The sequence below is a fragment of the Thunnus albacares genome, chromosome 4, assembly GCF_914725855.1.
Source record: "Thunnus albacares chromosome 4, fThuAlb1.1, whole genome shotgun sequence".
Lineage (NCBI taxonomy): Eukaryota > Metazoa > Chordata > Actinopteri > Scombriformes > Scombridae > Thunnus > Thunnus albacares.
In genome coordinates this window covers 24,131,337-24,153,722 of record NC_058109.1, presented here as the reverse complement: position 1 = coordinate 24,153,722, position 22,386 = coordinate 24,131,337, and the positions used below count along the sequence as shown (strand labels likewise).

Here is a 22,386-nt window from a genome sequence, read left to right as displayed (position 1 = left end):
TCTCTGCATTTGCTTCTCCTTTGGTTGTTGGTTGAGCCATGATGGCTTTTGCTTGTTATGGATCCATCCATTTTTGTTTCAAATAAACTCTGATTCTGCACCATAAATCATAACATGAGTCACTTCCTGTGCAGAAGAGGACTGCATGTCCCTGGATAAAGTACTTTCTCGCAGATGTTTACAACTATAGATGAAAAGCACTTTAATGGAAACAGTCTGAATAACTACTGAATGTGAAAAAAAAGTGATTACATTGAGTTTTTAATGTTTCACCTAATTCTCTTTTACAACCTGTTTGAATTCTCTCTTAATGTCCATACTGTGTAAGCTTCTTGTTCTCACTTTTTCTTCTTTGATTCTTTGCCCTTTGCAGCCTGTTTTGTCGTCTTCCATGGCAGGAAGTTGTAGGAGACCAGAGCTGTGAGGAGGTAGGTAGCCATGCCAGTGTATCCTCCCAGTACCAGACATAGCGGCTGTGCCAACACGAACAGGCAGAACACGTTCATCGATGCCCGGTCATCCAGCTCCACTCGATCATCCTTCGAGGCCTGCAGCACCCCGAAAAAATACATCAGTGCCACTGCCGGGTAGAAGGCCAGTTCCACCATGGTGCTGAAGACGGGACACTCCCAACACGCTCCAAAGCCTTGGGATTTAACATGTGCACATGGGTTTGGAAAGCACTTTGTAAAATCCACTGAAGAATTGATTGAGACTATTCTGAGAAACACACTCACCAAGATCAGATTTACACTCACTCCCAGACAGAAATCCCTCTGAAGTGTGGAGACGGATCTGACAGGGAAACAGACTTGAACCTTTGATCCATCATCACAACTGTCCTGTCAAACATTATCCACCTACTGCGTTCCTTATCAGGACAATTGGCAGCTGTTACCTTCAAAACATATTTTTTTTCTTTTTATACACACAGCACCTCATGTAAGACACCTTTAAATATTTGGTCAAAACCAATTATTCTGTCCTTTCACGTGTATCGTAAAAAAAGCCACAGACAGCTCATTGAAATGTTTATAATACCTCAAAATGACCTTCATCTTTCAGAACATGAATAAGTTGGCTCGTGTGAATTAAATGACATGTCATAAATTCATCATGTTGTAAAAACCTGAACTTTACATTCAAATCGTCTTTCTTATCCAGAATGTGCTCTTTATTTTGTGACTTTTGGAGGCAGCAGCATCAGTGGCAGGCAAAAAGGGTTACACTGAATGAATAAGCTACAAAAACACAAATACGAAGAGAATAAAATTGCACTGTATACATTATATATGTACTGTGTATTCACAGAACTTAACTTTAATACTGTTACTGATATTGGTACTTCCTTCTCCTCCATACAACACATCTATGTAGCTTGGTGCACCAGCAAGGCCCTCATCATAAAGGACCCCACCCACCCCTGCCACAGCCTCTTCACCCTCCTTCCATCTATCCACCATATGGCAGAAGGTACCAGACCATCAGGGCCTCCTCTACCAGGCTCTGTAACAGCTTCTTCCCTCAAGCAGTGAGGATCCCCAACAGCTTGCACACCCAGGTCAACACCCCCAATCCCCACCTAAGTACCATGACTCAACTCAACTCTTCCAACACACAATACCATGTGTCTGCATCCACTAGATGGACAGTGATGACTGTATATGTACACTTTAACCCTCTGTGCCCTAAAATCCATTGTACTGTACAAAATAAGCTACCAGTCTCTTTACAGTAATGTTTACAACATGCATGTTGCAGCACCTTATTTACAACTGGGCTAGCTGCTAATGAACCTGTAAGAGTGCTCAGTCTTAACACTGTGCTGTGTTTACATCTGCTATGTTAATATTTCGTTTCTTGCATCTATTTATCATTTTGCACACGTCTTCATGTCTGTTCTATGTTGCACCGTGGTGCCTGAGGAACAACATTTCGCCTCCCTTTATGCATACATGCATATGTGTGTAAATGATAATTAATGATTAAAACGATAAGTAATTTTTCTCTCTCTTTTTTTTTGTTGGGAGGTAGTGTTCCAATGATCCAAAGCTTTTATATATGATATTTTCTATGGCACCAGGTGGAAGTTATTGATTTGTGTATTTGTAAGGCACTAACCCCACAAAAAATAATATTCAGTGTTATGGACCCAAAAATTAATGTTCAGTAATGAAAGAACATTCAACCATCATTATTTCATATTTTCACATATGGTCAATAAACTATTGTCTTTTTCATTAATGTTTCTAACTTTGTTTCACGTGTTAAGTCTGATTCATTATGAAATTCCATAATATCAACTCAAGTATTCACTTAAACAGTGGTCAGCTTTGTTTATGTAATCAGCCAGGGCATTTGACGAGATATTCAACTGAACTTTTGAATAACTTAGCAGTAACATCTTTAGTGGATGTGAAGAATGAAATCTTCTCGGAGTCCCATGTTGTCATCAACTTTACATTTTCGGTTAGATTCTTCTTAACTGTAGATACAATTTCATCACAAAATATGCAGCCTGCAAGACTTAAACAAAATATTATCACAGCAATAGATCAAATTAGATTATTCAAAGCCATGTCTTTCGATGCCTTGTAGGTTTTATTTATGTTCAATTCATGTGTCTTTTCAGCATGATTCCATTTTCTAAACCACTTATCCTGGTCAGGGATGCAGGGAAGCGACAGCATATCCCATCATGCAATGGGCAAGAGCCTATGGGATATTCCCTTGACAGGGTTGCCTGTCTATCACATCTTTTCAGCAGTATATTAAAAATATAATATTATTTATTGTTGTTTTTGCAGACATAAAAACAGAGCGTTGGTCTAAAAACCTTCTGAGAATTAAAATAACAGTAAATTAGATTAAATTAAAACCAATGTTCTTCATTAGTGATATCTACTTACTTGCTCTCTGTTTCATGTAATTATGGATACAAGCACAGTCTCAGAGGGGCTTTCAGGGTAAAAATAATGATAGAAAAGGCAATTTGTAATTGTGCCATCATCCAGAGTGGTGACATCGAGCAGCTAGTGAGCAGAGGACTCCCTATGGATTTTTTAAAAGTTCCCAGTGGAAACTAGGGAGCTCTTTGCTACTCGGTGTGGTATCATTTTCACTTAATGTTCGGCATTTGACAACTAAACGTACTTAACATGCTTCAGTGGTAAAAGTGGAGAGGAGCAGAGCATTCAGGCGTCTTCCCTGAAGGACTTAGCAAAGAACTTTAACTGTCATTAAAACTTTGGGATAAGTAGCAACTCATCTGATTAAGAGCAGCTGCAAGTGTTGGAAAAAAGTTTCTAAATACATAGTTTGAGTTTCTGTATCTACTGTGGACCTGTCTGGTTAAAAATGTGGTTACTTTTATTATTATTTCGTAGCTCTAGTTCAACATCCAGTTCTTTAAATTCCCACTGCTGCAGCCTGAGGGAGTGCTGGGTTGTTAGCCAGTCAATCAGCCACCCAGGCTGCCATGGTCTTCTATAAATACTGCATACACAGTGTATGTATGTATGTATGTGTGTGTTTGTATGTGTGTGTCTGTCTATGTGTCCTTCTCTGTTTGTTTGTCAGTCTCAGAGCAATCATTCAAAAAAGGTTTCTCTGTGATGTTGGCCACCTCAGGCGAGGTTTGATTCTGGATTAAACCACTGGGCCACAGAGCAGGATTACACTCTGGGAGGGAACATGTGGCCCTTTTGAACTGAGGTTTATCAAACCCCCTACTTCTCCACACAGTACAAGTGAGGTGCCCACTTTCTTCTACAGCAAGCAGAGAGAAACACAAAGCCTCAACAGTCAGATTAAATCTCAAATCACAAATCAGAGGTCATTGGTGTTTGTTTAAAAGCTGCACCAAACAGGCATTGTAATGAAAAATAAAAACTCTTTAAGTGTAATTACATAACATAAGCTTGTACCCAGTGCTGTTTGGAGCCTTTAGAGTCTGAATCTAAATTGAAAGCAGTACACATAACAACATTCAGCTGTTTGTGTAATCAACAGTTTTGGCATTGTGAGAAAGATTACTGTGCTGACTTCAAAAGTCTGCACTAAGTAAAAGAAACTGTAGAACAACCCGACCTATATTCTAGTATTAAGGTTACTTGTGGAAGTCTTGTATGCACAGGAAATTACAAAGTTTAAAGAAAAATGTTGAATATTCTAAATATTGTTAGCCATTAGCCATTACTTTTGTAAATCTCATAATTTTCTTTTTTTTCTCTTCAGTGTCAGTCGGTGAGTTCCTACATTTGACAGAAGAATCTCTGAAAACAGCGGTTGATTATTTGACAGGAGCATGAAGGTTTTGTTTGTGGGTCATAGAAAGTAGAAAAAGATAAAGCAGGATGAGAGCTTTTCGATTTGGAAAAAAAAAATTGTATTTGCACCTCTTATTCAAAATGAAACGAAAAGTTTTTCCGGATGCAGCACATTATGGTTTCTTGAGGTTACTGTTGTTGGAGAAATTAGCATTTCTGCCACTCTGATATTTCTTGTATGATCATTAATGATTTTATAGAAAAGTCCTTGCTCTTTATCTAATATTTTAGAATTCTAGTATTTGAACGGTGGACTATATTTTGGGGGCACTGGAAATATCTCAGCATGATTTTGTATCTTTTAGGGGGAATTTCTCTTTGAGAAATTAAGCACAACATTCTTTCCTAAGAAGGCATATATCACAAGAAAATTGCACCACCAATGACCACTGATCCTCTTGATTACCTCCAAGAGCAGCCACAATTTTAGGTTTAACAAAGAGATGGTCAGCTGATGTCAAATTTAAGGCTGATGACTGCATTTTACAAGTGTACATCACAAGACTGGCTGAAAATACCAACAGATTCCCTAATTAACTGGTACTGGCCGACCATTTCCTGGAATAGATCTGAGGTCCAAAATGCATTCATTAATGGATTTTGTTTTGTTTCTTTTTGAAACAATGTTAAAACAACTGAGGAATGAGCTTAGGAGAAAGAACAAATGTCTTTCCAGGTTGCTGGGAAAAAAATCACATATTTTGTTGTAAGGAGCTCCATTTCCTTGACAGGGCATTAGTCTGTTTTTGCATAATTGCTTCCAGAAAGGCGATATTTTTGGACAGCATGACGCAAGTATGCATAAACACAGTAATTAGTGCTTAGGAGGCTGCAGGAAGAAGGAGAAGGAGGAAAAGGGACATTTGAATTCCCTACGGTGTTATTAATGTCACCAACAGTACAAAGCACTGACCACCTCCTGGTCCATTGCAATTGGATATCGATAGCGTTTAAAGGAGATATCCCGTGTTTTGGAGGTCTTTGCTATTGATCACACAAAAAGCCTGCACCTTCAGACATTTAGAAAGATGCACCACAAAGTAATTGTCTCTGAGAAACTGACATTATCTGTGTGTAATTCATCAAAAAAAAAAAAAAAACATCCTTTCCAACAGTTATTTTCTTTATAACAACATTACAGAGCAGATATAGAAAGACACTGTGTAGTCTGCTGGTGATTCTGCGTGGATCTATGGGTGATACTGCCAGACAGAAAGAATGTGGAAATTATCCAAACCACTTTCCATTGTCATTTGAACACAGCAAGTTTGCCAGTGCTATTAATTGTTAATTTTCCTGCACTGACTATTTGAAGCTGTCAACTGTTGATTGGTGTGCAATTAGTTACAAAGCTGATATGATTTGTAGGAGAAGCACTGAAAACTATTTATAACGTTACATTAAGTCTGATGGATAGACTATTGATTTTTACACCATCTGGGTTAAAATTTGCAGAGAAACATAACTAATCATGCCCAACAAACATGAATAAATGTGCTGTAAAAAGATATGACACAGGCCTAATATGTAGCAAATAATTTTAAAAAATGCTGTTTCTTAATATCCAGCAGGCAAAATATTACTAAATATCAACATCAGCCCCCAACCCCAGAGTACCCCTTGTTTTAAGATCAAAGCAGATCAAATTATGGAAATAGATACTTGCATGATTTTGATGGAATCCCAGAAAAACTGGCCTGGCATGTGTGCTTGCATTACTGATGCCGCAGGTTACTACTCAAGGCAAAATAGCTGTTGCTGTGAAGGTCGTCCTCCTCCCTTTCCTCCTTTTTTTGTCCTCTGGCCCTGCTCCTGCCAACCCACTCCTTGGAACATCTGCAATAATGTGCTCACCCACACTGTGTAACAAGCCTGTAAAATGCATTAATCCTGGAGAGGAAAGGGTGTGTATGTAGATGTGTGTGTGCCTCTTTATCTCATGTTTATGGGTTGTTCAGTGACATATGAGAAAATAATATGTTTTCATGTGTGCCTATTTGTGCTTATGACTGAAGGAGGGATTGTGTGCATGTGTGTGTGTGTTCCTGATCCTGAGCTGGAGTGCTGTGTGGGCAGAAGCATCCTGTGCTGGTGTAAATTGATTTCCGGAATCCAGACGCTAGGTGCTCTATGCAGGAAAGAGCTGTGTGCTTCTGCACCCTTTTATGAAAGGAGGTAAAATGGTTTACAGCTGCGTGTGTGTCTGTGTTTGAGAGTGTAAAAGGGAAAGTGAGAGAGAAAGAGAGAACAGAGAGCAGAAAACAAACAAAAAAAAGGTACAGTGATACCGGAAATGTGATGTCTGTTTGAACAAAAACTCACAACTGTAGTTTTCCAAGTTGGTGAAAAGTGATTTCTCTCCTGATGCAACAAATGATCTGTGAAAAACAGCTGGTTATTTGTTAATTCATGACCTCTGGTGCATTTTACATGTGTGCAAGCTCTTTGTTTATTCATGAAAAGAGAGAGAGAGAGAGAGATGTGGAGTGTCAGGATGAGTGAGATAAACAGTGAGGCAGTGGAGAGAGGATAACACAGGCTGCATTTAGAAGCCATAGTTATCCAAAAATGACAAACCCATCACTTTCTTGGCAGGCAGTTGCACCAGTTTAGCATATTCATCACAATGTGGTTTACAGGGCAGGTTTTAGCCGCATACAACAGGCTAATGATGGATGGTGGTCATTAAATCTCTATGTAATTCCCTCCCTGTAATTAACATTGATTTTAAATCAGCCAGCATGAACACATTTTAATTGGTATCTGCATTTCTTAAAATGTCATGCATATGCCTCCTCCGCTACAGAAATCTGCTAAATTCCAGACAATGGGGAGGTTTCGACCTATTTTCAGCTATTTTCCAACTTTACCTCCAAGTGCAAATTCATTTGGATTTACATCATTTGTTGAATTTGTTTTTGCTCAGTGAGTATTAGAGGATAGTTTCTGAAAGCATGTCTGCTAGTTTTACACCATTATTAAGCTAAATGGTTTGCTGTGGGAGCTGTCCCTCACTGTGGTGCTGAATTCTTCTCTGAAAGTCGCTCTTCAGCAGTGATTCCCAAATGTTTTGCTTGCCAGTCATTGAAACAAAGCTATTTGAGACCCCTCGCATGTGTTGAGACCAATTTAAGTGCACTGTAAAAAAAAAACTGTTGTTTTTACAGGAAAACGCTGGCAGCTGTGGTTACCAGAGAATTCCTGTAAAAAATACAGCAGCACAGTAGACAACTTTACAGACGAAATATGTAAATTGATTTACAGTGAATGAAATCACGGCTGAATCACATTAAAAAACTGTTAAGTCTACAATTTTTTTTTTGTTAATTTCACATAACGGTGTTGTATATAAATAGACCATTTCCTGTATTTTTTACATGTAATAACTGCTAATTGTGCATCAATAAATGATAAAATTAACAGGGAAATATCAAACAAAAACTAATTTAAACCGGTAGAACAACAGTAAAACTCTGCATTTTAAATGGAATGATTCTGTATATTATATATAAAATCTCTTCAAAATATGCTGTGTTTTTATGTTTTAATAATCAAGTTATAATGTAAAATTTACGTATAAACCTGCAAAAATACATCTTGAGAAAAGACGAGAGAAAAATATCACTTTTGGGAAATTTATTTAACAGCAATAATAGTTGTAAACAACTGGATGCATTTTTTTCAACAGATACAACATGCAAAGAAGCTACATATAATGGTTCTTGAACTATGACTGAATCCAAGTTGAGATACTCCAGAAGATTAGCCTCTTTAAATCTGGACATTTTTAACAAACTTTAACAAACAAAGTTTAAGTGTCAGGCACACAACAACAACCCAATTCAATCAAAATTTTGTTTACATTCTGAATGTTCCACAGTATGGCATAAAACTTATCTATCTCCATGGAGACAATCACGTGATGCCAACAGGCCAAGTTACAGGTCAGATCTGTGGAGAGGCGTACCCCCTCAAAATAAGAATGCACGTTTGTTAAGGTATTTTTGCAAAATAACAAAAATTACGTTGTGCCTTAATTACCATAATACACATTGTGGATTGAACAAAGCGAAAAGTAACAGTACCTCTTCTCAAACAAACAGTCAGAGTGCACAGAAGGAGTCCATATTTAGGCTTAACGCCACTCGTGATCGGAGAGGTCCTGGATCAGGGTGAGGACTCGAGGGTTCAGATTGAGACAACGCTTCGAGTTTTTATTCTCCACCTTAGTTCCTTTTTCTGGGTTTATCGAGAAAAAACACCTGTAGAATAAAAGCATATTAAGCATTTTAATTGATCAGTTAAAAAAAAAAACTTCATGTGTTCTTAACTTATTTACTTCGTGGATGTTTTTAAAGCCAAAACGTGGCTTGTTCCCATGAACTGCTATAAAAATAGTATATTTTGATATTTTTTTCTACTTTAAACATGTCACTCTTTTAGAGTCTGAAATATACATATCAAATATTAATTATATTTTTAGCTTTTTAACCCTTTCAATGCCAGTATGTTTACATAACTCTACATAATGCTGTTTTTATACAAAAAAAACTAAATAATTTCCATTAAATGCATTTAGTGAGTACACATACACAACATTATCCGACATCAATAGCACACACACTTTTCTTCCAGAAAACAATAAAAAGTGTGAAACTTTGCGGCATGCTTTGAATGGGTAAAAGTGGTGCCACCTGATGGACAAATATAAAAACTACAAATTGAAAGCCTGTGGTCCAAACCGAAATCTTAACATAAAGGAATGCATTAGTTTTTGTCAAGATAAACGTGGGATCAAAAATAGTGGTTTTAATGGGTTTCAATGGGGCAGTTTTTGGCCCTAGGAACTATTAAGGCAGTTTTTGTGTAGCTTAGCCATTTTAGGCTTAATTAAAGTACAGGTCTGAGAAATGCCATGCCATGTTTACTCACCTTTGAAGAAACTCCAGAGTTGAAGCCAGCTCAGATGGATAATGGATGTTGAAACAGAAGTAGCTCCCGAACATGAGGCACAATGCAGAAATGAAGGAGGAGATGTTTGTGTTGATGAGGTTCCGATCCAGACTCAGCATGTACCTTGTTGAGGAATAGCAGGACTGTCCTATGAACAAATTATTTAACAGGTTATATTAATAAGCGCTGCACTCACATGACAGATTCTATAAACAGTGCAATTAAAAAAAAGAGATATGAAACAGACTTACCACAGACAATAACAGCAGGTGTCAGAGGCACTTGCTCCAGTTGGACCTCTTCTGCCAGACAGGTATCTTCTACATGGAAGAACATGGACTCCTCCTTCTCATCAAAGTAGCTGAGCAGAAGCAGGACCATCTCTTTCACATCATCTGAGCAGCCACTCTGCTGTCCCCGCATCCTCTGAAGCCTTGCATAAGTCTGAAGGAACTTATTACTCTTGGTGACATAAACTGTGGTCATGTAGTTGAGAAGCCTTTTTCCCTTCAAATCCAAATTTCGCGTGAATGTCTCTTTGAGGTCAATCCCAGTGAGTTCCTTGAAGTGGACCGACATGCCAAGTTCGTCAAACCAAAATGGCCACTCCTCTCGAAGGCTTTTGATACTTTTTCCCTGGTTGACATGTTGACGCTGTGTGTAAAAAGTGGACTTCATTAGACATTTTACCTCCTCTGGATTGGCATCAGATTGTTGGAACATCTCCTTGAGTTTTTCCTTCTTTTGGTGCTGGCTCTCTTGAGTTTCTTCACGGGGCAGAAATTTCACATTCCATTTAATGCATCCGTAAGTGTCCTGCATTGCTGCTCTCTCTTCTAATGGGATCTCATCTGTGTGGTCTGAGTCATCAGCCTGATGTTTTCTTTTTCTTATTTTGGGTGTTGAAGTGCGCCTCACATTTTCGATTCTGTTTTGCAGCTGTTTTACAAGGGAATGGTAGCCTGTTCCAACAATATCGCCCTCTATTACATCTTGCAGAGAATTGGGATATTTTGCCACCATTTGCTTTGCAACATCAGTTGAATGCTTTTTACCTACATGGGGGCATTTTTCCATCATCTCAGTCACAACAATCCGGACCATTTGCCTCCTCAGTTTTGGGCCTGGCCTTTTTCCCCTCTCCAAAGAATCCATCACTTCCTCAGGAAATTTACTCCATGGAATTTCAAAGTTGTCTTCCCACTGTGTGTCAAGTCCTAGGCTGCTGGAGGAGGTTGACGATGAACTTTGGGGTGAAACAGAGAGCGATGACAGCAGTTGGGTAGGTGAGGCTTCCACAGATGATAGTGAGCTGTTCTCGGGAGTTTGGTCTTTAAATGACAAAAAAATAAGATTATGATTCACATTGTACAATATTACACAATGTCCATGTCTGCTTTTGCTGTTGAATAGCTGTGTGTTGTGGTGTTTTTACTTACATTTCTGTTTCCAAACAGAAAGAAGCTTTCTGGCTTGTACAGGTCTTAATACTGTCATCAAATCAGCCTCCGTTACGAAGCGTAGATCATCATACGTCTCGACTCCAATGGACTGCAAGTGCTCTTCCAGGATGTTTTTGTTTACTACTTGAAGTTCTGGTAGGGCTTCCATGATGGCGACATCTAGGAAGGTTCGCCCTGAGTCACTCATATTTACACTGAAGAAGAAATGCAGAACAGAAAAAATATACAGTACATACACTTAACAGAACAGGGACATGCATCAGGTAACACTTATATTAATGTCAAACTAACAGTCCAATTAACAGCTTTAATTGGACTTTATTTTGCCACAATACTGTGTTTTAGTGGAATGACTTGGAATCCATTAAGAATATATGATACCAAAGGATAGAAATCAGGCAGGTCATTAATGTTGATACATTGTAACCCAAGACTGTCCTTTGTCACAGAATACAGATGGTATTCTGAGAGGAAGATGCCTTTGTGGATATCCATCAAAACATACACAGATGTGTCATTTTGAATCAAGATGAGTAGAAGTTCACCAAACTCCATATACTCATCATTTCTGTACACAAGAAACTGTCCTTTTTTATATGCAGTGCCCTTGTACTGAATATCTGTGGCAACTGTGGTATTGCTTTCTGAAAAGGCTAACTCCCTGACTGCATGTTTAATAGCGTCACTGTAGAGGTTGGGATAAAACGCACAGCTGTCCTTCACTTGCAGTAGTTTACTGCATTCTTGCCCAGCTAAAAGATATGCCTGATACATCTGATGACGCTCTGACAATGTTTGACAAATATTTTTGAAGTTTTTCAAGTGTCTGGCACATCTTTTAAAATAACTGTGTTTACTTTCAAACCTAAGCGTCCATAATCTCCTCAATGGACCAAATTTCAACGACAGTGCTGAATAATGGCGCAAATAGTGGTGCTTGGGTTTGAGTTGAATTTCAGGAAACATCATCTTTCTCAACTCCAAATATTCTTGGATCAAAATGTCAAGATATGCTATCTGGGACAAGGAAATGTTCTGAGCACAAATAAGATCCACAATGTCTTTTAGCTGGAGAGCTAACTGCCATACTTCATCCTCATGATTTTGCACTTTGTCACCAATCAAAACTGGTAGCAATCTCAGAAGGTTCCAGTTTTGAATGGCTTGCCCTGATAACTTGGCTCCGTCAGGTTTGACAGCACATGGCTTTGTGAGTGCTTCAGATCCTTTGTACTTAAACTGTTTGATGCGCCTGTTTAAGAGTGAGTATGTGAACCATTTTTTCATTTTTATAATGTTCTTCAAGTACAGTGCTAGATCATATGACAAGACTCCTTCAAAGAGGTCATGACCTAAACAAGGCGGGAGACCAGGTTGGGATACGTGAAAAGACTCAAGGGTATTAAAGATAGAGTTTACCTTTATTCCTCTGACGTCTTGGATGTTTTCAGCCTGGAGATCAGCAACAGCTGTGTCATACGTCTCTGGGGTGCGTGGAGGACCACAGGCATTTGGATCAGCCTCAAACTCACTTCTCGTGATGTCACAGTACCTGCAAAAATATTGAGAGCGGCTGAAGTTCTCTGTAAACCCACCTATGCAATGAGAACCAAGGTTATCCCCAGCAATGCAGTAGAGACCCCCTTTTACTGTTTTTCCATCTACATTTATTCCATCTGTCTCCAAGGATTTCAGATCTGCCAACAACTCTGAGAAAACTTTGGCTATTCCAAAACGCTTTAAGTCATTCTCAACACACAACAAGACTAAAAACATATTATCAGTATTTGAACGCAAATGAATGGGTAAATTTGCTAATGAAAGATAAACTGCAAGAACTTTGTGTGTCTTTTTAGCAGAACCCAGGGGATTCACAATTTCAAATGAATCTTGATACAAAATCAGTTTGAGGCTTTCAGGGTTTTCATTAAAGAACTGGTGACATTTGAAAATTTTTCCATCATATAAATCCGTAAAAACCTCTACATCAGGATCTCCAAACTGTTGTGGCTGTGCATTCCTCCATAACTGGGAGTGCAAAAAGCTCTTCAGAGTTTCTGCCACTGGTATGTAGTACGCAAATTTTTGTGTCATGTTTTCATCCATTCCCAATAGCACTTTTTGGGGTTCCGTGTACTTAAACATTTTTGTGAATGTCTGATTTCTGGTGTATGTTGTTCTTAATTGTCCCTGATGACAGGCAGAGAACAAATCTGACTCTTTAATGCAGTCACATATTTTAGTGACTGCTTCATCTGATAGGCTCATATCATTTTTTAATAAAGAACTTACTTTAGTTATTGTGTAGGCTTGACCTAACTCGTGCACATTTTGCATCTCCTCAACAATAGTCTGTATAGTAGAGGCAGGAATAAGCAGCTGTCCTTGCAGTTTAAGGTAAAAGAGACACATGTTTCTGAGATAAGACTGACTATCATTCTCTGGCATATCACTGGCTGCACTAGCTGTTGGCATGGCTTCATGTGTGCTTTCTGAATCATCTGTACTGGCAATGACATTTGGGGGCTGAAGGCGAGTTTCCTTGTACATGTCATCAATACCATCAGGGGAGCATGCTTTATGCTTCCTACACATGTGAGAAGTAAATGATGACTTTTTTGTAAACACATGCTTACAACCACTTACTGGACATGACACAGACCTGCCCTCTCCAAAATGATCATTTAAGTGAGACACTAGCTCTTTCACCGTGTGTAAATTGCGGGCACATAATGAAACTGCGCATTTTAAATCCGCAACAACAGCTTTAGGAGCAGCTTGCGGTGCAGGTGCATTGTGCACACGATAAAAATGGCCCTTGAAAGCTGAGTAAGTGGTAAATGTTTGACTACAGTTGGCGCCAGCACATTTGAAAAGACAATGAGGCTCATTCCTATGTACTCTGCAATGCAGTACATAGCCTCTTAATGTAACAAATTTGCTTTTACAAAAGACGCAGGTGATCATTTTTAGGATTTCAAATGTTTGCCTGTGCTTTTCAGCTGAATTAAGTTATCACACATTGAGCTAACGTTACTGGTCTTAAATATGGACTGGTGCTAGCTAGCTAGCTTTCAGCACACATTTTCGTCTGGTCTCGAAAAAAGAGTAGCCTAAATATGAAGCTTACCTTCCAATTGAACAGCCACAGACCCTCCAAAAAACTTGTAGATTTGTCCTAAAATCTTTTAAAATGAAGTGGTCCGAAGATTTCTGCTCCGTTCTCTGCTCTGCAGACTGCACACTGGCTCCTTAGTGACGCTAACGGCTAATGGTTCGCGCTTCTCCCGCCCTCACGTCATTATCCAATCAGAGACGAACTTCAGCTGCGCACTTTTAAATTTCAAAATTAGGAGGACTCAGTGCACAATGAGAGAGTAAAAGTACAAGTGGTTAGAGGTGGCACTGTTAGGTTGTTTAGCCTGTGAAAATGATAATGATAAAGACTAAAAGAAACATAAAGCATACAAGGATTAGGACTGAACAGTGTTACTTTGCATATATCAATAATTTGAATGTCTTATACACACACTCTACAATATGCTACAAATAGCCTAAATTATAAATGCAATGTTATTAAAATTGTATATTTTTTATATTTAAATAGATAGGTAACCTCTCAGGTTCACAATAAAACTTTTTTGTGAAAACATTTTAAATAGGCCTACGTCAATTTGCATCATTTTATCAATCATGTTAAAATTACAGCATAAACTTGTAAAGTGACTTACATATATTTGTATTTTTTAAAACAACTGACTAAAACTATAGTTTTTACAATATTTGCATGTGAAATTAACTAAATTGTTTTGTTATGAGTATTACAGTATTTCTCTGTTTTTGTTACCAATATTTGTAGTTTTAACAAATAAATTTGATTGTAATCACATATTGTTGTTGTAAATATAACAAAAACATTCTGTTTAATAGTTTCCAAAAATTCACTGTACTTTAAACAAAAAATATATGTTTTTGAGTTTACAATACTTTTCTGTAGGGATTTTACATAGTTTTTATGTAAATTTCACAGTCATTTTTTACAGTGTGATTATTCCTCGTCAGATCGATTTATACAGTATGAACTTTTTAGGAGGCTGGAGTAATATAATCCAGTATTACATGAGAAAAAAGTAAAGATTAAAAGATAGTTTGAAAAATAAAGCCAATGAAGTGCAGCAGCAATATGTTTATACAACTACCCAATCAACCATCTTTGGACCCCTTAGATTTATCCAAGTCGGTTCCCGACCACCAGGTTTGTAACCACTGCTCAGTACAGCCTCACAAGTGTCTATTATGACAAGCTGGTCTTTATTTCATCGTGATGTAGGATTCCACGCTACATTTTTTTTTTTTTTTTTACCACACTTCAGATAAAGTCTTACATATTAAAAAGCATCAGCGCGTAATTAAATCACCACGACACACACTCGCACACTCTCTCAGTGAACAGCGTACAGAGGCTGACAGGCAGCAGCACCGGGGCATGGGCAGGGTTTCCAGCACTTAAGTGTAATTCCGTGTGGGAGGAGGATGGGTGGGTTTGAGTGTATCTAGTCCTTTCTCTTCACATGCTCTGCTGTGCGCACAGACTGAAGTCAAAGCGCAGAGAGCAGTCCACCTCTCCATGTGATGTGCAGCCGATCGGTGAGCGCGCAACAGTAATCTCAGATACTGTCCCTGCATATTTTAAAACCTAATTCACGCTGTATGGACAGTTAACCAGGTGCGCCTCTGCCTTTGCCGGTGTCCACTCATTTAGTGCCCCCTCCCTCCTCTCCAGCTCCAACACTTGGGAAGTGGCTGCCTCACCCGGTCGGACCGGAGGCCGTCTGGTCTCTGATCTGGTGTCTGGAGTCACCGGAGACTCGACGCGCTCCGTCGGGGCCAGGCTGTGCGCCTCTCGGATCAGACCCGAGCCACCCCGAGCTCTAGCGATGGAGATGATGGAGGGAGACGTTATGGACAAGCTGGAGGACATGTCATCGGTGTACGACTTCGACCCGATCACCGGCAACATCCCCGCCACCAAAGTAGAAATCACCGTCTCTTGCAGGTGAGTCGCAGCGTCCGTCGGTCAGGAAAGTTCGGTGTGCAGACTGCGTCGTAAAAAAAAAAAAAAAAAAAAAAAAAAAAGTTGTTACGGCGCCACACCCAGTTTGTGGGTTTTAGTTAAGGATTGTCCGGTGAGAGTGTGTTCTAGGTTAGTAAAATGGGGAAAAAAAATCCTCTACACTGATAACAGCGCACAAAACTGTTTGACCATGTTTGGTGGAAAAGCTGCTGGTTTTAGGTGGAGACAAAGGGCTGAAGTTATTTTACTTCACCACCAAGCCTTTTTCAGAAAGCTTTGTATTATTTTAGTGATTGTTTTGTGTGGATTTCCGATTTCTAAAAAAAAAAGAAAAAAGTAAAAACACCTCTGTCTAAAAGCATTTCCGACCTGTGCCATCATCCCACAGGAGATCTAAAGATGTGCAGAACTTGAAATTAATTCTTGCATGCGGTCTTTTTTCATGAAATGTTGTCTGGTTTCAAAGGTTAAAGGGTGTGTAGGCACTTTGAAGCAAGCAGAGCAGGCAAATGGACCTCATCAGGTTCAAAGTATCTTGAAAATGGTACCAAAAAGCCACAAAATGTAAAAATCTACAAATTTGAGCATGTGTGTGCTCATCCAAACCTGTTTTAGACTGGTTTTTGTTTCTTTTTCTTTTGTGGATACTGTATATGCATCTGGTGCTTATATATTAGACACATATTTTCATCTTCTCAGCCACAAGGCTCTCTCATATTGAAGCCCACACTGTATCCACTGTAACCACTGGCTGCTTTCAGCATCAGCAGAGCACTGCAAGCCTCCGTCCTCCCTCTTTTACATTCTTTACAAAGTGCTGGGTGTTAAAGATTCAGAGGTTTACATCACATTCACATAGTGCCTGCGTCCCTGGCCTCAACCTTAATCCCATTCTTTACTACTTTTTTTCAGTAGAAAAGTATTTCCTTTTCAGAAATTATTTCAAGTCCACCTTTACAGAATGAATCTCCCTACAGTGCTTGTTCAGTGCAAATAAACAGTCACTCCTCTTCCCATTAGGGAAGGTTTAAAAGTCAAGGCTTTCAACGCCTTTCACTTCTCAGACATGCACTCCAGTGCTGGCAAGTGTGTGCACATTTTCACCACACACTCACTCATCTTTCTGGTCTTTGATGCCGGGTTTTAGGTTGGTGAGCCATCGAAGCAGAGTGAGTTTGAGCTATAACAAGCTGCATGTGCATTATTGATGGGCTTTCTGGCGTTCAGAGAAGCTTGCTGCCACATCTCCCAGCTCAGAGTAAAAAAAAAAAAAAAAAAAAACAGACCATGGCAAGAAATGACTGTTTCAATTTACTGAATGAACAACTGCGTGCTTGTTTGTGTTGTGTAGGAAATGGTGGGCGACAGGGGAGAATCAAGAGAATCAGTTTAGCAAAGTGTTGCATAAAAGCTTGCATGGTTTTGGTTGTAGTGTTTTCCAGCTGTAACGATGAGGCGATTGGGATTACATGCCTCACTGATGCGCAATTAAGCACCATTCAGGTAAATGATGAATCCTATTCTGACAACCCCCCTGAATTTATGCAAATGGTTCCTCTGACAACATGTGTGTGCTGGTTGTGGGTTGGAAAGAAAGGGAGAAATGAGGGGCTGTGGTGCTGATGCCTCTTACCAGAAAGAAGAGGAGTTTGGGAAGAAGAAATCATTAATCGAAAGGGGAGGGTCGATGCTTTTCCCTCTTGCTTCATTGCTGCTTTGTGTGTGCGTGTGTGTGTCTGTGTGTGTGAGAGAGAGAATAAGCACAAGAAAGACTGAGAGAGTTCATCTCACAAAAGCATATTTCATGCTGAAAAAACACCACACTTAAAGCACTAGTAATTATAATGTAATTTGCATGGATTATATATGTAACACACGCTATGTGTGTGACATTACTGTCATCATGCTTGACATTATTGTCAAGGATTGCAGCCTAATGAGCTATGCGGACACCTCAAGTATGCAAAAGGTTGTTCTCTTAACCTGCCTCCAATTTCCCTACATACACAACCATTCCTGTGGCGTTGTAATAAATGTTTAATAGTGGTCGACTGTATCAGGCATTCCTTGAGCAGAGGAAACCAACAGTTATTCATTCTGTCACATTCAGGCACTTCGAATAACAGTTCAAGGCGTCACAAATCCTCTAAATCCTTTGTACAGATGTTGCGTGAGTCAGATTCCTATTGAAGAAAAGAGGCTCCCAGTTGGGTCTTCTTCGGTATTCTCCTTTTGTCATGTACATGCATGCTGTAAAACCTCCAAAGCATGATGATAGCTGTTGCCTCTGGGTTAATACCCCTTATTACAGGCTACACCCCCTGCATTTGACAACATATTATTATCCGGGGAACAGAGAGGGGTGGGTGGGAAGTGGATCTGTAAAATATGGGGGAAATGATAGGAATTGGTTTGTCTTTCATTCAGGGAAGGTGGAAGACTGAAGGATTTGGTCACAGGAAGCTGAAAATAGTGTTTGATTAAGATTATATTGAAATTGTGGTATTCTGCATTGAAGTTTGGTTTAGCGCCTACGCAGGAAGTCATGTGACGGCACAAGAATCAATGTTACATTTCTTCTTCATCATTTCTACATCACATGACATCCCCATCCTCCACCAAGTGGTTTCAGTTGCCTCACCTCAACCATACTTAATGTATGAACAGACAGTCCCTGGGATGCGGCTGTCACCGTGTTCACATTTCTCACTGTGTTTTATGTGTCATTTCCAGGACATTTGTTTTGTGAGAGAGCTTGGCCTTCAGGAGCTACAGTTCAGAAACAGAATAACAGTTTGTCACTTTAGTACACACACACACACACACACACACACACACACACACACACACACATACATACACAGAGGAATTTGTTGCACCAAAATCCAACCTGTGCTTTTTCTTAAACTGGTGTTTACACTCCCACATGGCTTGTCAGTCAATGGTCTGGTTCCTGGGGAGAAATTAAGCGAGGAGGGCACAATTGGCATTTGGACAAGAAAGCGGAGGTGTAAATCTTACAGCCACAAAGCCCATCCATGGTTCTCTGTTCGTCCCCATTGTTCACTCCCTCAATACCATTCACACACAAGTTGAAGTCTCCTGTTTCTGCTTCACTGTCTAACTGTCCAGTCAATTCAAACAACATAAAGAAGTACTTATGCGTCTAATGTGGCCCAGAGCCATTTACCAGTCTTTCCAGTCAGCTGAGTAGAGACTGTCTGGCTTGTGTATCGAAGAGTAGGTCAGTCAATGGAGGAACACAGATGCTGAGAGTGATATTGATAAGCAATGAACTCACCTGGCATTACTAGTGCTGGAGCCTGTGCAGCCAATGCAAGAATATAACCAACCAGCTACATTTCTGAATTTCTGAAAACAGCCCTTTGCTAAAGTAAAGATTTCCACCAGCCATTATAGGAAATGGTTAAATATGGAGCTATTTTTAAATTTTAATAATATATAAATATATATATATATATATATATATATATAATAGGGGTGACTTGGCATTGAAAAGTAAGAATCTCTCTAACTACAGTAGACAGAGTATATTGAAGTGTATAAGAAATGTGAGTAAATGTTTCTTGTTGTCCTTTACATGGACAGTATGTGCAAGGAAAACAACAAGAAGGCTGAGGTGTGACCACCTACAAGCACTGGGTCAAAGTTCACATTGACTGAACACAGAACAGAGAGAACCAATTAAACCATTAATGGATTGTCCTTTTCTTGAGAGTGACATCTAATCTAAGCTCTTTGATAAGGTGAAGATTGAGCTGTTAAGTTTCGCTCTAATTGGTGGCTTGTGGTAGCGATGGGTATAATAATGATGAAATTCTGTTCCTGTTGTTAGTGCATAGCTTGATAAGGGTGGGCATGTGGGATTTCTCAGCCTGTTTCCTGAGTGCAGGCGTTGCATGGGTTGCTAAGATTGCATTCCTCTGATAATTGTCTGGATGGTCAGCATTTGCATACAGATTTGAGTTTAGGAGAAACCATGGTTCCAGCCTATGATAGGTTCCCTTTACGGATCTGGGACAGATATCAAAGCATCTCACACAGTGCAGAAAAGCCCTGGGGAGATCGAACGCCGCGGCTTATCATCACTCTGATTTCCCTCGCTCTTTCACATTGCGTCTCTCTAGGTTTGAGCACTTCTGGTGTGAATATATCCTGCACCACAAGCATCATTGAAGCTAATTAACCATGTGAAGAATGCTGCGTATCAGACATGAGCTCAGCTTTACAAACCCCGACGTAATTATCTTGCAGACAAACCTCGACACCAAAAGTAAGATAAAGCTCTTTCTGTCCTTTTCTCTCTCGCACATACACACACACACACACACACACACACACACACACACACACACACACACACACATACATGCTGTCAGTAATTTTGTAGCACAACAGACTGGGCACACTGCCTGATGTCACACAGCCTATCTTACTTTAGCTGGTTAAGGAAAATCAGGTGCGGAGAGAGAGATAGAGGCAGGGAGGGAGAAAAAAATAGTGGGGATGTTGAGGCAGCAGATAAACAAACACAGGCAGAGATGAGAAACATATTGAGGTGGGCATGCTCATCAGAAGAAGGAATGATTTCATTAAGAAATGCTAATGAGAGATAAAGGGTGTTTTAAGAGAAAGTAAGAACCTACGGACAGAGTGATAGTAACTTTAAATTTCTGCTATTAGCAGGTGATTTAGTTTTATTATCACCAGCAGCACAGGGGCTGCAGGTGAGTACCAGTCATTTACGTCATGCAACATCTTTGTGAAATGTGAGCATACTCAGTAAATCATAATGATTTTACAAATAACTAATAAATAAATCAGGCGTTACAAGCGATGCACAACTTGAGTGAACTTACACCTTCAGGCCTGTTGATAAAATCTCACAAAAGTGAATTTTGGTAAAATGAAGACTTAACAATAAAGCATGTATTGTTATGTGCATATTTTTCTATTTAATAAATAATTTAGGAACTTTATCCATCCATAAAAATTTCTAAGAAAAAATTATTTAAACGTATAGCTTTACATTCTTGAACTGTAAATGTATACAGTTTTCAATAACAGTGGAGTTTTGTACTTTCTCATCTCGCAGGTGACCTTCGGTTGCGGACCGCCTGCTGTCCCCTCAGGCCATCTTGATGCCTACTGCTACTACTATCATTATTAGTCATATTTGCCCACTGTTATCACTATTATTGTTAGTCATATTTCTATTATTATTGTTATTGTTATTATTGTTGTTGCTGTGCTTCTCTGTCTCTCTCTCCCCTCTCTCCCTCCCTCTTTCTCTGTCAATCCAACCGGTCAGGGCAGATGGCTGCCCACCTAGAGCCCGGTTCTGCTCAAGGTTTCTTCCCGTTAAAGGGGAGGTTTCTCTGTCTCTGTAAATTAAAGAGTACAGTCTAGACCTGCTATATGTGAAAAGTGCCCTGAGATAACTTCTGTTGGGATTTGGTGCTATATAAATAAAATTGACTTGACTGGACTTCGCAGATTTGGCTGTTAAATGTATTTTTTCTTGATTTCAGAAAGGAGTGGAAAAGCAGACTTCTCATTTTTCGCTAGTGAAAGCCAGATGAATGTCAGATGGCTGAAACGACAATAATTTTATCTGTTGGTTGGTAGTAATCTTGATCTCTCTTTTTTTCTGCATAATCCTACAAAAATGGAGCAAGCTAATGATTCTGCTAACTCTTGGCCTTGTAAATAAGTATTAAATGCTGCTGTATTTAGTAATCTAAGGTAACACCCTCCAAAGTCTTTGGATAATGACTATCACTCTAACAGTGCCCTATATGACACTGCTTTGACAAATTAAAGCTTGACAGGCCTGCTGTGCCTAGTTATGGTTGCGTAGCTATAATTGGACAATCACTGAATAATAGTCAGCTGGATTATATTGGAGCCAAATCTGATGTCCAGATCTTCTGTCTTCTAAAAATGTGCACATGTAGCCTACATTTTACACCAAGCATCATTTCCAAAGCATTTATTTTCTATTAATAGCCTACTTTGGAAATTATGCAAGTAAAGCCATCTTGTTTATGGGCCTGCAGATGAGAACTAGAGAAACACAGACCAGAAAAACAGGTGAACCAGCAAAAAGATATTTCATCAGTCAGTTTCAGTTGTGAAGACAAATATCTCAAAATTAAAACATGCACAACCCCCTGCTGTCATGCTGTTTGGCCTGAAGCTTTGTGCAACCAGAGGGGACACCACACTACCACCTCTACCTACTAGCTCTTCACACTCCTCACACAAACACACACACACACACACATACACACACACACACATACAGGTTTCTTTGATGAAGCCCACTCAGTCCATAAAGCTGTGGGAATCGTCCGCTTGTAGTTTATGCATTACATTCTTAGTGTTACAGTCTTCACTTATTTTCTTTTTAAGGTACACTGCAATGTTATTAAGATGGAGAAGCAGAGGGGACATTGATGAGTCAACCTCTCTGACTCAAACCATCTCCTACACACACCTGCACTCTTGGGGGTCATTACACAAAACCTGGTGATGGCAGCCCACA

General features: G+C 39.4%; 2 protein-coding genes and 1 long non-coding RNA gene across 6 annotated transcripts in view; 1 reads left to right on the top strand and 2 right to left on the bottom strand.

Annotated features, from left to right (window-relative positions):
- LOC122981191 lies at window positions 1–1,166 on the bottom strand. The gene is made up of 2 exons (XR_006403184.1): window positions 738–1,166; window positions 1–646 (listed from the first exon to the last, which is right to left on the bottom strand). It is a non-coding gene; the product is annotated as an uncharacterized LOC122981191 (long non-coding RNA).
- A 6,783-nt stretch (window positions 1,167–7,949) lies between these two features.
- LOC122981525 lies at window positions 7,950–14,511 on the bottom strand. The gene is made up of 6 exons (XM_044350277.1): window positions 13,875–14,511; window positions 12,164–12,296; window positions 10,721–10,938; window positions 9,533–10,612; window positions 9,261–9,429; window positions 7,950–8,590 (listed from the first exon to the last, which is right to left on the bottom strand). The coding sequence occupies exons 3-6, from the start codon at window positions 10,929–10,931 to the stop codon at window positions 8,464–8,466; spliced, it is 1,587 nt and encodes a 528-aa protein (XP_044206212.1). The 5' UTR covers window positions 10,932–10,938; window positions 12,164–12,296; window positions 13,875–14,511; the 3' UTR covers window positions 7,950–8,463.
- Window positions 14,512–15,054: 543 nt separating this feature from the next.
- The window catches only part of cpne5b (copine Vb), a 131,286-nt gene continuing 123,954 nt past the window's right edge, over window positions 15,055–22,386 (top strand). For 2 of the 4 annotated variants that reach the window (XR_006403093.1, XM_044349230.1), the window contains exon 1: window positions 15,055–15,800. Coding sequence is in view for 3 of the 4 variants with exons in the window: in XM_044349230.1 (XP_044205165.1) it covers window positions 15,682–15,800 (119 nt within the window). In the remaining variant the exon portion in view is untranslated. The remainder of the gene's footprint in view (window positions 15,801–22,386) is intronic. The other 2 variants (XM_044349232.1, XM_044349233.1) reach the window with 2 other exon arrangements.